At 33.6% G+C, this 14,804-nt stretch overlaps 1 protein-coding gene and 1 long non-coding RNA gene across 3 annotated transcripts in view; one reads left to right on the top strand and one right to left on the bottom strand.

Annotated features, from left to right (window-relative positions):
- Positions 1 to 895: 895 nt before the first annotated feature.
- The window catches only part of LOC127840160 (uncharacterized), a 34,542-nt gene continuing 20,633 nt past the window's right edge, over positions 896 to 14,804 (top strand). Inside the window, exons 1-2 of one of the 2 annotated variants that reach the window (XM_052368648.1) lie at positions 896 to 1,002; positions 3,648 to 3,818. In XM_052368648.1, the coding sequence (XP_052224608.1) occupies positions 3,681 to 3,818 (138 nt within the window). In that variant the 5' untranslated portion in view covers positions 896 to 1,002; positions 3,648 to 3,680. The remainder of the gene's footprint in view (positions 1,003 to 3,647; positions 3,819 to 14,804) is intronic. The other variant, XM_052368649.1, reaches the window with a different exon arrangement.
- On the bottom strand, positions 10,123 to 12,454 carry LOC127840175 (uncharacterized). The gene is made up of 3 exons (XR_008030448.1): positions 12,386 to 12,454; positions 11,732 to 11,842; positions 10,123 to 11,112 (listed from the first exon to the last, which is right to left on the bottom strand). It is a non-coding gene; the product is annotated as an uncharacterized LOC127840175 (long non-coding RNA).

The following is a 14,804-nucleotide window of genomic DNA, read 5'->3' as shown; positions in this document are numbered from 1 at the left end:
AAACTGCACCCGCAACCGAGCGTTGGCACCCATTATGCGATGCTCTTGTTTGTTTATTGGTGTTTTGTTTGTTTTAAAATTGCTTAAGTAAATGTGTATAAGTGTCGTTATTGTTATTTGTTTGGTTCCCGTTGGGGCTTAAATAAATTAAGTTTTATCAATAATGCTTCTCGTATCCAGATACATTTGCACACATTGGCAAGTTATCTGCTTGGATAAATTTAATTCCACTTATTCCGGTATAAAATAAACAAGTATGACACACGCATCGAAGCTTAATTAGAGATGGAGATTTCCATGAGTTACAAGTTTGATAATTATGATATCAATATATATTCGCGAAATCATAGTTTTTCTTGTGTTTTCATCAGATCTAAATTAGTGTTTGTATGTTTCTTTTTTTTGTTGTGTATTTGTTAGTTTCGGTCTGCAGTGGCTGGTGTGTGTTGAATATGGCTGTCTTTCCGTTACTAGCTCTTTCAAGTATTGATGCGTATAGTGAAAAAAAAAACAACACACAATACGAGACACTCAAGCTTAATCGTTTCTTAACATTAAAAACATGCGGATCTTTTCAAAACAACCGTCAAACATTAAAAAGGATATCGCCTTGTCAAGGAAAATTTCACCCACACATGTAAATTGCAAAGATTTAAAAAACAGACAATAGTAACGCATTTTTCTTGTGATATTTGTCGCTTAGTGTTGAGTGTATCGTTGGCTGTTCTATCTTTCTCGAACCATACTCGATACAATTCGCGTCAATTTCTGTAGTTTTCTCGGAGCTTAAAACTTAACTGTCGTTTGTTAACGTAAAATATAAAAACAGGACGTACGGAAATAGACGTGCTTTAGAAGTTCCACGATTCACATACCTTGATGACGTATTAGGTTACTACACAAAGCGCAAATAGGAATGAAAATATGATTGTTACCTGTATTGATTATAATACAAAATTAACCTGGAATAAGATGTTTAATAGTGATTATTACTGTAAGAGGGTATGCATTTTTGATTTTGTTTATTTTTTGCTTATTTATATTTATGACATACCATGCATTGTCTCAAGTTCGATGCAGATCACACCTTTGTGCAATCATGTCAATTTATTGATTATTTATTGATAACCATATTTCATTGTTGAATAATACATGAACACGTCAGTTATGTGTATTAAAATTTTGATAAAACAACAACAATAAATTATGTAATAAATTGCTCAATTTTTTTTAATGTTTTAAATAAATCAGAAATCAATTTAAATACAAATTTAAAACAAATTTACTGTAACATTTAGATGATTAAGGTGTACCAAACAGAGCTCCAGATAACATTTTGGTCAAATTCTTATTTTACCCCTACATTTAAAAAATTAATTCTTATATTACTCCTTATTTGTTAAATTAATTATTTCAAGCCCGGGATATTGCTGCAGTGTTTAAATTTAGCCACTGGACCGAAGACCAGGTCCACCAAAATTACCAACGGTCCAGTTGAAAATTACAGATGATAAGTCCGATGGTCCAGTCAATTTTGGATGAAAATGAATGTCGAAAACTAGTTATGAAATCTTCATATTCAGTAATGAAATACAAAGAAAACAATAAAAATAAAACACGAAAATGTAACTGATCACGGCAGCTGTAAACAGTGTCGTGAAAGTAAACTTTCCGGATGATTATGAGTCTATGACTAGCGCGCATCGGATTTGCGCAATGACGTCTCATTCATATCCAATGCTCTTGTCATTTTCAAATTAAAAGGTTAAATGACCTGAATAACACGTGTTTCGCAATGCCTTTAATAAATGCCACTTTTAAACTTATAATCTTGTCTGTATTCATTAATTCATGATACATTGAACATTTTATTGTGATATGTTTGACCCGTTAAAACTGTTCCAAACTTTTCTGATTTAAACACCGTGCTTTTCGATGCCATAGGTAGCGTCCTTTGTAGAAAATAAACTACTGACCAATCTACATTTGTTTAATAATTATTTCATAAGGTCATGTCAATAAACAAGTTGTTATCTGCAGTAAAACGTAATAAAATAATAGTAGATCTAGATATAAAACAGATTCGTTAATGTCAAAATCCCATAACTGTATCAGTCCAGTAAAAAGTCATTAGGTCCAGTGATTTTTTTACCCTTACTGGTCTGAATGTCCACTGGCACTGCTCCAAAAAGTTATTTGTGAAGATTGTTGCTGTTTCCATGTCTCAGCAGTTCTCCCGGACACTGGACCTGAATGTTTTTTAACCGCTTTAGATTCAGTCATTTACTCATGAGCTTATAAGTTCATCAATTATTGACAAAACCGTGTTTGGTTATTTGTGTCTTGAGAATCTGATTGAAAGATTGCATACAGCGTGGATTTGTCACACTGAAATGGCTTTTTTTTACCTTCCATTCTTCGATACACCGCTTCGGGCGGCCATTTTTATTTTTTATGTAACTGACACTTCTGCTTAGGTCATAATGGCCAGTTGGTTGCCGTTAAAGTCGTATGAAAAAACTATATTTAACATTTATTTTTAATGACATGTTGAATATGTATATGATATATATTATTTAATTGTGTATAAATATTAAATTAAGTGTAATTAAAAAGGTACAATGAACAGTACTGACTCGCCTGCAATAATAGGAGAGTAGAAACATGACTGTTTGGCCTTTGGAGAGTTTTAACTCTTAGCTGTGGCTCTATTCCTCACAGCAAACGCTTGAAGTACGTTGACTTAAAGTTGTAGATTGTTTAAGCACCTAGACAAATCAGAACCGGGATGAAATGTTTACCGTATATAATTTGCTACAGGAAGTTTTATGCATGTTAGAACATTTTGAATTTGTGTTTTATTTTTTCAATGTGTAACTGTACGCAAAGACTTTAAATCTAAATCGTTATTTAAGAAATTTAATTTGTTTTAATGCCTTTATGCATGTTATCTGGAGCTCTGGTACCATATCACTTGTATCAGTGCATTATGTGTGTCGCTTATCAGATATTTAAATAATTTTGAATTTCTTAAATACACTGTAGAGGTTAGGTACATTTGTGACTGGATAATCACATTAATACTAAAAATCAACGAATATGTTGTAAAATATTTTGTAAAATAAAGTTAACACATAAAAGAATCAGTGCTCCTTATAGCCATAGCCAAAAGTTCAACGCTAGATTTGGTATGGTCAAAGATTTAACAAGATTTGTTTGTGTAACAATATATTTCATGTAAATTTCCAACAACAATATTAAAAAACTTACAAGCGAACGCCAGATTGCCTTTTGGCAACTTAGTAAGCTGGATGTACTTCTCATGAAGTGCCCGAAGCCTATTAATAGATGGCTCAAAAATGTATGGATATTGTTACGGGAAATAAAAAAAAATATATATATATGTATATATAAAAAATATTGTCACACAGAAAAAAAAAGAGCATAAAGGTAAAGGAACACTGATTTTTTATGGGTTAACTTTATTTTACGAAATATTTTACAAAATATTTGTTGATGTTGAGTATTTATGTGGCTTTATTAGTTGCATGAGTAAGATATTCCTAAGCTACAAGTTCCTTTTCTTAAAGAAAAAAACATATTAGATTTTACATTTGTATTTTTTATTCATTTATCTGTTATTTCAGGGTGCCAGAAAAGAGATCTGCCTGTAACAGTACATGGGTTCAGCATATGACATTAGATACCAAAGTGGTGTTGGGAGAAGGCACCATGAGTCCGTGTCCCACAGTGAGCCAAATTCAGCTCGGCTTTCAACCATGTCTCATAGACCTAAATCTGCGGTTGATGGCAGACTGGTACGGAAGTATTTTTGTTTAAAAAGTTTTTTAACCCTTTGCATGCTGGGAAATTTGTCGTCTGCTAAAATGTAGTCTGCTGAATTTCTAAAATTAGCATTTTCTTCGATTTTATTCGAAGAATACTATAAGAATAGCAAACAGTTTGGATCCCGATGAGACACCACGTTTTGTGGCGTCTCATCTGGATCCAAACTGTTTGCAAAGGCCTTCGGTTCCAGCACTGAAAGAGTTAAAAAAAATAATTTTAAATCGGTATGTGAATTGTTTACTGATGTTGGTGATATGAAAGAATATTTTGTAATTTAATGCATTATGATTTCACTAACTTTAGGCTGTACCCATAAAATAGAATACATTTGTTTTAACCCAGTCCAACTTAAATATTGTATATTACCCCCTTGCTTAATATTTTAAATAATTATCTCTCGTCTTATTGTTCCTAAACAATAAATGACAAATTATTACAAATTTTAAACTATTTTCGCTTTATTGTGTGTTTATTATGCCTCCCTTCGAAGAAGAGGGGGTATATTGCTTTGCTCATGTCGGTCGGTCTGTCGGTCCGTCCACCAGGTGGTTGTCGACGATAACTCAAGAACGCTTGGGCCTAGGATCATGAAACTTCATAGGTACATTGATCATGACTCGCAGATGACTCCTATTGATTTTGAGGTCACTAGGTCAAAGGTCAAGGTCACCGTGACCAGAAATAGTAAAATGGTTTTTGAATGATAACTCAAGAACGCATACGCCTAGGATCATGAAACTTCATGGGTAGATTGATCATGACTTGCAGATGACCCCTATTGATTTTGAGGTCACTAGGCCAAAGGTCAAGGTCACGGTGACCCGAAATAGTAAAATGGTTTCCGGATGATAACTCAATAATGCATACGCCTAGGATCATGAAACTTCATGGGTAGATTGATCATGACTTGCAGATGACCCCTATTGATTTTGAGGTCACTAGGTCAAAGGTCAAGGTCACGGTGACCCGAAATAGTAAAATGGTTTCCGGATGATAACTCAATTACGCATACGCCTAGGATCATGAAACTTCATGGGTAGATTGATCATGACTCGCAGATGACCCCTATTGATTTTGAGATCACTAGGTCAAAGGTCAAGGTCATGGTGACCCGAAATAGTAAAATGGTTTTCGGATGATAACTCAAGAACGCATACGCCTAGGATCATGAAACTTCATAGGTAGATTGATCATGACTTGCAGATGACCCCTATTGATTTTGAGGTCACAAGGTCAAAGGTCAAGGTCACGGTGACCCGAAATAGTAAAATGATTTTCGGATGATTACTCAAGAACACTTTTGCCTAGGAACATGAAACTTCGTAGGTACATTGAATGATCGTGACCCGCAGATGACCCCTATTGATTTTCAGGTCACTGGGTCAAAGGTCAAGGTCACAGTGACAAAAATCGTATTTACACATTGGCTGCCACTACAATGGACAGCCCATATGGGGGGCATGCATGTTTTACAAACAGCCCTTGTTTAGAATTCTAATGAGATGAAACTTATTAGCTCGGCTGTTTTCAGAGAAAACCTGAGGTATTGTCATAGCCATCTCATCGTCCGCTGTCCGCGCCGTGCTAAAACCTTGACATTTTGTCAAGGTTTTGAACATTGGCTATAAAATCAAAGTGCTTCCACCTACATCTTTGAAACTTCATACTTCATATGTAGCTTCACCTTGATGAGTTCTACACGCCTCACCCAAATTTGGGTCTCCAGGTCAAAGGTCAAGGTCACTGTGACCTCTAAAATAAAAAAAATCTGACAAGCTTGCATTTATTAAAAAATGCACCCGCAGCCGAGCATTGGCACCTGTTATGCCGGGCTCTTGTTTTTTACTTGCTCAGCCGTTCGCCAAAGTAGCCAATGGCTACACATTAGCTTATTTGGCTAAAGGAAATTGTATTTTGCTACAACTTTAAATTTCTTCATTAAATACCATAAAACCTTTCTATATGCTCTAAAGTAAATTTGGATAAAACTAAATTTTTTGCAAGGGGTTAGAAAGATTTTTTTATCTGCCCGCCAAATATTTTGATTATGTCATGAAATTTTATGCCCCTGAAGGAGGGCATATAGTGATCGCACTGTCCGTCCGTCTGTCCGGTACACTTTGCATTTAGGTTTCAAAAATGCGCATAACTTCTATACATGTCCCTTCAGATGTAACCTTCATATTTGGTACACATGTGTATATAGACAAGGCACACCATATGCACACAAATTTTGACCCCTTTGACCTTGACCTTGAACTTAAGGTCCGGGTTTAGGTTTCGAAATCTGAGTTTAGGTTTCGACAAATGCTCATAACTTCTATCAAAGCGTTTTTTGGGGGCATACATGTATGTCATCCTATGGAGACAGCTCTTGTTTGCTATAATTTTACTGTTCTGCATTAAGAAAGGCCTGCTTTTTTATTATTTAGTTTGTATAAACGTGGTAATTATTATTGTTTATCTAAACAAATACAAGAGACTGTAACATTATATAACTAGTTTTTACTGATTACTCCCACTTGAAAAAATGCCAGTGGCCACAAATGTGGTACTGTTTTCTCCATTAGTAAATTTACGTACATGTACACATAAACATGTGTCATATAAACAGGGTTTTTTTTCAAAGAAAGTTTAAGTTAGCTCAACAGAACATTTATTTCGGTTATTTATTTGAATGATCAGTCAAATTCATATAACAGTTATCCAACTCCAAGTCTTTATTTCATTTATGATTCTGCTTGTCTTTGTACGAACACAAGGCATTTTTATGGGTCTCCCATTTAAACGTGGACATACTATGCAATGTTTACCATCTGAATGTCAAACAAGATAGCCTACTATCTGCTGCTATTATCTGTACTCTTTTGTTTGACTTGGGATAAGATGGCAGCCTTTGTGGAGACAGTTTTGTTGTAAAACTGGCTTGTGAAACTGTGCCAAATAATATGCCAGTTGTATGCAAATGGTACAAAGAGTAAATATTTACTAAACAAGCTGTTAAGTAAGTATAATGTGGTATCACACTGTCATCTTTTTAAAGTAACATTCACGCTCAAAAATATCGAATATTTCGTTAAATAAATCTAACCCATAAAAAAATCAAAGTTCCTTTTAGCAAAATGCAAAATTTCAATGTTAGATGTTATCTGGTAGAATTGATTTAACGAGATACAAAATGCTCGTTTTTATTTTTATTTTTTGTGGCCACAAATAATTCCATTTATATCTCCCGTGAAATATCCAAACATTTACGCACGAACACGAGATTGGATACGGTAAGCGTCGGAAGCATGACGTAGCTCTCATGAATAATCATTCTGTGAAATCAAAATGAATTCTGGGTAACTGGAACTTAGCGAATGCGAAAATGGGTGTATAAAATATGCAAATGAACGCAACCCGAATGAATCCGATCCTTACTCGAAAGCGAAAGTAGATTACATCGTGGAGCGAAATTTAGATGCTTAAAACTTGCTGAATGCTTGTAATATAACGTTTTTACATCAATGTTACTTGTTTTTAGGGTCTTCCTATTGTAATTAACCATCGTATGGTACTACTTGTTGTCGAATGTTTTTATATAGCATAATACAGTAGCCGTATGTATTGGTGAGTGTGATAGTGACTTTAACAATTCACCAACTGTTAAATTATACAGTATTTAACAAAATAGTACCATTGACTGAATATATATATTTAGATAATGGAATCATAAATGTATGAGATTATGTATAACTTCTTCAGCTGGGTCTATATAATAATGCGTGTATTTTTGCAAAATTTTAATATACTTTTTCTATGATCAACAAGTGTAGTAATTGTGATCTGGCATCAAATAAGAAATATAATTATGATAATTTACTGATGATATGATTATTTTGATATTGTAATCATGATGATAATTGAAAGTAACAAAAAGCTGCTGTGTTACTGCTGCTGCTCCTGCTGCTGCTGCTTCTGCTGCTGCTTCTGCTGCTGCTGCTGAAGATCATGATAATAATGAGGATACATTTAAACTCTGATAAGTCAAATCCCAGTGTCCATTAAAATACTGTGTTTAATGCTGTTGGTTCCTTCTTTATTCTTGTTTTTAACAAGTATTTTAATTGATATACATGTACATGTATTTTTATGGATTAGGCTTCAAAGTAAATTTTACCACTTCCCTACAACAAGCATTAAATGAAAAGCCTTAATAAAGGATTAATGCACGTCAATTGAAAATCCAATTAGGAATATATATGTACATTGTACATTTATTTTAGCAGGTGTGGTTCACAATGCATGAAATGCTGTTAATTGTATTTGATTTAAGTGATTAGTTCAAACATTCATGAGGCATTTTCATTGGTGCAATGCAATAAGTCATTAAAGTGATGACATTAACAATTTTTAAATAATGAACTTTAAGAACAATTTATCAGATCAGCGATTTTGTTTGCCTTACTGGGAAAAGTACCAGTACCAGCCTTATTGGGAAAAATTTGCGCGAACAATCCTGAAATAGGGAGAATGTGGGTCTTGTTGTTTTAGCATTAGGAAATTGTTTGTTTTTTTTGCTCAAAAATACATTACAATTGATAAATAAGCGGTGTCAAGTTGACAATTTTATATTTACTTAGGTTCAAGCTATGGAGCTGCTTAGAGAAAGTAACTAAATGTTGCATTTTCAGTTATAAAACCTTAAATTGGGAATGTTTAATAGCAATTGAGAAATTTGTATTTTTTTCCATGTTTGGAAAGTACTGTTTTAAAAATTAAAAGCAAAAAAAGGGTAAGGGATAAGAAAGCCGTCCAAACTATCATATCATTAAAGGAAAGCCAATCTGAAAGCTGCTTGATAATCTCCTTCGTTTATTCATACCAGAGGTATTGTTTATAGAAGACCAATTTCATGTTTGCTTAGGGAATTATCCCGGCAATTAAACCGCAATAGAATTGTTGTCTTTAATAACAATTTCCTGAGTGAAGCATTCTCCAATTGCTACTTATTCACCCCTACGTGACTTCAAAGGTGTGTGTAAATACTTAAATAAACAGGATATTTAAAGGTGTTAATCTTCACCCATTTAAATGTGTATATTATAGTGATAAATGCAAGAAAGTATCCAAAAACTGCTTATCATCTGTTTTCTTTAAAATGACCTTGGATCAAACCCGGGTGTACTTTGTCCAGGGTTTTCCATGGAAATCCATGGAAAATATGAGGCTGGAGTATTCGGACTAAGTTTCCAGCCTTTTCCAGCGTCAATATTTAAAAAAAAAAGGGTGGAAAATTGTCCATGGTATGTGGAAATAGCCTGGAATAGTTTCCATGGTTTTCCAGGCTCCCTGGAATAATTACCATGGAACAATTTCCAGGGTTTTCCAGCCAGCATGGAATAAATACCGTCCGAATACTCCATGTAATCTGGAAAACCATGGATTAATTTCCAGGATTTTCCAGATTACATGGAGTATTCGGACGGTATTTTTTCCATGCTGGCTGGAAAACCCTGGAAAATGTTCCAGGGTTTTTCCATGTTAAATATTCCATTGATGCCTGATATAACATGGAAAATTGTCCAGCGTTTACCATGGTCACTGAATAGAAAAAGAAATTTCTGGTCTAAAAACAATATTCATGTATTAAATGAATACAATACTCACAGCTTAAGTAAATCATAATTTAAGGTTAGATTAAAACAAAACAAAAAAACAACATAATGCCTTAGTTTCTTCGATGTATTATTTTGTTCACATTTCATCAAAATATAACATCAGATTACAAATTGTGTTACATTTATTTAACAAATTATTCAGATCAAACAAGTGTTGTTTAATACATGCTTACAAAGCCTCTAGGTCCATTATCATAAATCAGGCCCTTACATAACAGAACAGGCGCTACTTTAAAAGTTAAAAAGTATAATGCAACCTTCACAACATGTATTCAAAGTAACAAAATACAAGTCAAGTAATATACAGTAACAATTCACGAACCCTGTACAAACGATATACAAGAAACAAAATGAAAAATTATTAAATTAAAAAGTTATTTTAGCTGCTTCATGTATGTCACAATATATGTAGCTGCCAATGAGCACAAGGATACTATTTTTATGTCCCCCACTATAGTAGTGGGGGACATATTGTTTTTGCCTTGTCTGTTGGTTGGTCTGTTGGTTGGTTGGTCTGTTGGTTGGTTGGTTGGTTTGCGCCAACTTTAAACATTTTGCAATAACTTTTGCTATATTGAATATAGCAACTTGATATTTGGCATGCATGTGTATCTCATGGAGCTGCACATTTTGAGTGGTGAAAGGTCAAGGTCAAGGTCATCCTTCAAGGTCAGAGGTCAAATATATGTGGCCCAAATTGCTTATTTTATGAATACTTTTGCAATATTGAAGATAGCAACTTGATATTTGGCATGCATGTGTATCTCATAGAGCTGCACATTTTGAGTGGTGAAAGGTCAAGGTCATCCTTCAAGGTCAGAGGTCAAATATATGTGGCCCAAATTGCTTATTTTATGAATACTTTTGCAATATTGAAGATAGCAACTTGATATTTGGCATGCATGTGTAACTTGTGGAGCTGCACATTTTGAGTGGTGAAAGGTCAAGGTCAACCTTCAAGGTCAGAGGTCAAATATATGTGGCCCAAATCGCTTATTTTATGAAAACTTTTGCAATATTGAAGATAGCAACTTGATATTTGGCATGCATGTGCAACTTATGGAGCTGCACATTTTGAGTGGTGAAAGGTCAAGGTCATCCATCTAGGTCAAATATATGGGTCAAAATTGCTCATGTAATGTAACTTCTGCAATATTGAAGCTAGCAATTTTATATTTGACATGCATGTGTATCTTATGGAGCTGCACATTTTGAGTGGTGAAGGGTCAAGGTCAAGGTCATCCATCAAGGTCAAACGTCATATAGGGGGACATTGTGTTTTACAAACACATCTTGTTCTCAGCTACTTTCACTTTAATGCAATTTAGGTGCTTAATTTCATTAAAATACTTTTATATAATTTTATTGTTCAAAGAAATTAAGAACATAATGCATGTAGATGTATTACTTTCCAAGTGACAATTTAAAATGTAATTGCAAGTCTAAAACTTGTGTAGGCAGCTTAGTAAATTATAAGTACCCAGGTGGGATAAAATTACAGTTTTTAAAAACTTTTTTGTTAATTAGCTGGGCTTCAGTAGGTCGTGGATCTTTTATAGAACTTGTACTGCTGTTATACTGTACGGCTCCTGCATGATCTCTGAAAGAAAAACAAAGCAAACAATATTACAAGAAAGTCATAAGTTTTTTACATTCATCTGTAAAAGTAAATGTGCAGCAATCATATGATTGAATATCTATACTTCAATGCTCATTCATAATTTAATCTATTTTAGATATTTCATATCACTGCTCAATTTGGTACATCTGGCTTTTTTGTATTTGAGCGAACATTTACGATCCTAAGTAGTTAGCAATTATTTCTTTTCCATTTACTGAAATTTATTCTCTTAAAGTTTGCAAGCGGGCTTTAATCTACTTGCAAACAGGCAACCACACAGGAAAACTGAGACTTTCAAGTGAATAAATTGGTGATTTAACTTATATTTTTATATGACTCTCTTTTATTTTGAAATTTATATTGTTGTTTTCTTAAATGCCCCAAAACGGGTTACAATAGCATGTATCTGGAAACTCAAACATATATAGGAATTTTATATTCAGATATTGCTATATGAAAGTTATGCTAATTTGCTAATTCATATAAAAATAACCTGTAATTGAAACTAGACCAAAATATTGGATACCAAAAAGACAAAATACTTTCAGGTGGTTAACACTAAATTACTTATATGAGCCCAGGGCATAACAATATTTACCATGAATTTGTGGCCATGTTAGTCCTCTTGGTAAATGCGCCAAAAGAGCCGCTTTGCTGTCTTGGGTTATTTCCCTGCCAAACTCTGCAGTATCTTCCATCAACTGGTCAGCTACAGTTTAAGCACATAATGAAAATGTATATAGAAAATAATTAAAGTATTGTTTTAAATATTTAGTAAATTGGTCTTTAAATAATAACTTACAATGAAGTTAATACATCACAAAGCATAGCATAACAAAATTTGTTGGTATGATTAGTACAAATTTATTATTGCTATAATTAGAATGATGTGTAATTCTATTGGTATGAAAATGCAAAGTGAAACCTAAAAACCAATGCTATTGGTTTAATTAATTTATTTATAAACATTAACAGCATTAATGAGCATTGAGTTCTCATCATGCACAGCACATAACTCCCTTAGCCTCAGTTCCCTAGCCATGCATTATAAACTTCCGATACTACATTCAAGCTTATTAATATCTCCACATAGGACTTCCTTTATCAAGCTGCAAACTGCACTTAGTGAAAATGTGTGTGACAGCTGCTTTTAAACTTCTATTACCTAAAATGTCACATAAAAAAGGTCTACAATGATGACATAACAAGAATAAATTTAAAGGAATATTTAGAAATAATGAAAAGCACAAACCTTCAGTTGTTGTTCTATTCCTAGACAGACTTCTGAAACACTTGTATGCATCACTTTTTAACAACATTTCATGTCACTTTCCAAATGATATCCATACAGTATTATTTTAAGAAATTCTTGTTAATGGAAAAACTTATTAACTCTACTGTTTGTGAAATTACATTAACTTCATTTTAACAACAAGTTTAACCTGCATATTTTCTCCAGAATTTCAATCTAACAGGTAAACTTTCTGTATTTGAACTCAGCCAATCAGAAAAGGCTGTGATATTTTATAACCAATAGATTAGCGGCAGACATATCTGACTCACACACAGGCATCTCAGATAGTTTGTTAATTGCAAACCTGGACTGTAGTTAAATATTGAGTGTGTATACACCTTGAACAGGGTTAAGGAATTTAAACTTGTAGACATTGCTTTGAAAGTTACTACTATTACTTCTACTACTAATACTACTACTACTAGTACTACTTCTACTACTACTACTTCTGCAAAACTACTACTACTATTACAACAGCCACAACAACAACAACAACAACTACTACTACTACTACTACTACTACTTCTACTTCTACTTCTACTACTACTACTACTACTTCTACTACTACTACTACTACTACTACTACTACTACTACTACTACTACTACTACTACTACTACTGCTGCTACTACTTCTACTACTACTACTACTACTGCTTCAACTACTACTACTGCTTCAACTACTACTACTACTACTGCTACTGCTGCTGCTACTGCTGCTGCTGCTACTACTCCTGCTGCTGCTGCTACTACTGCTACTGCTACTGCTGCTGCTGCTGCTACTACTACAACTCCTGCTGCAGCGACTACTACTACTTCTGCTGCTGCTGTTACTACTACTACTACTACTACTACTACCACCACTACTACTACTACTACTACTACTACTACTACTACTACTACTACTACTACTTCAACTACTACTGCTACTACCACTGCTACTACTACTGCTACTGATGCTGCTTATGCTGCTACTGCTACTACTGCTGCTACTTCTACTACTACTACTTCTACTACTTCTACTGCTGCTGCTGCTAATGCTACTTCCTTAACTACTACTACTACTGCTGCTACTAGTATTGTTATTATTATTTATACTACTATTGCTACCATTACTGCTACTATTCCTGTAAATGCTAAAACAACAACACAATAATAACTGCTACTACTGCTACTGTCACTTAAATTTGCACCAAAAGTATAATTATCAGTAGTTTAACTGCTTGTACAACTTATACAACAACCACTTTTACTTCTACCCCTACAACATATTCTACTGCCAGCACCAGCATTACTACTTCAACTACTACTACTACTACTACTACTACTACTTCTACTACTACTACTACTACTACTACTACTACTACTACTACTACTACTATAACTACTACTATTTCTGCCCAAACTATGCACATTGTTTTAAGTTTTATTCATATGTTGTGTTAATTGTTGAACTCTGATTTACTTTGAATAAAATGTGTTGCATTTTTATAAGTTATTTTCTCCTCTTATAAAGTCTAAGTTTTTTCCAGGGTCAGCTGAAAATGTTAGTCTTTTCCATGCTTAAAAAATTCTATGTTCCACTTTCCATGCTATCTGGAAATATTTTCCATGGTTATCCAGCCTAAATCCAGCGTTTTCCATTCCTTTTCCATGCTTTTCCATCCAAGGCTGGAAAATGCTCGGAAAAAAAGTCCACGTTTCATGGACATTTCTAGAACAAAACCCTGGAAAACCCTGGAAACTGTTTCAAATTCCAGGGATTTCCATGGAATTCCATGTTATACCATGGATTTCCAGCCTAAGTTCCATGATTACCCTGGACAATGTACACCCGGGAATGCTTAATTAAACTGTGCTTATTTTAATTGTTTGTGAGATTTTATGCATTCATGTATAAGGTATTATTAATTCATTTGAAAATATTTTAATGTACATGTATATGAAAACTTCTTTAGTTTTCTTTAAAAGGGTCGACGTTTTATAGTAATACTTATTTTTGTCTCAATTCGTGTTATAATTGTAAACCTATATTTTTTCTCAGACAATTAAACTAGATAAATAACTGATTTTGATTTTAGAAATACAGTAAATATTGTATTGAGTAGTTATAAGAAATTGGTATTGTGTTTATGGATTGTATACTATAGACCTATAAAAAAGTATAATAATTTATTGGAAGTAAAGTGTTGAGAAATCGACCATATCTTTAATGGTTGAAATTTTAAGGTGAAATTTGTTTGGAATAAATGGTAATGCTTATTATCAGGGCTTAGGAAAACATGACATTATTATTAATGTTTATATCATTGCAAAAACAATTCATTTATTGCCAGCCTGAATGGCCAAGTGAGTAAAGAGAAAGTATTACCAATTGTT

The sequence above is a fragment of the Dreissena polymorpha genome, chromosome 7 (assembly GCF_020536995.1).
Source record: "Dreissena polymorpha isolate Duluth1 chromosome 7, UMN_Dpol_1.0, whole genome shotgun sequence".
Classification (NCBI taxonomy): domain Eukaryota; kingdom Metazoa; phylum Mollusca; class Bivalvia; order Myida; family Dreissenidae; genus Dreissena; species Dreissena polymorpha.
Note: the sequence above shows the minus strand (reverse complement) of the source record. Positions and strands in the feature narration are given on the sequence as shown.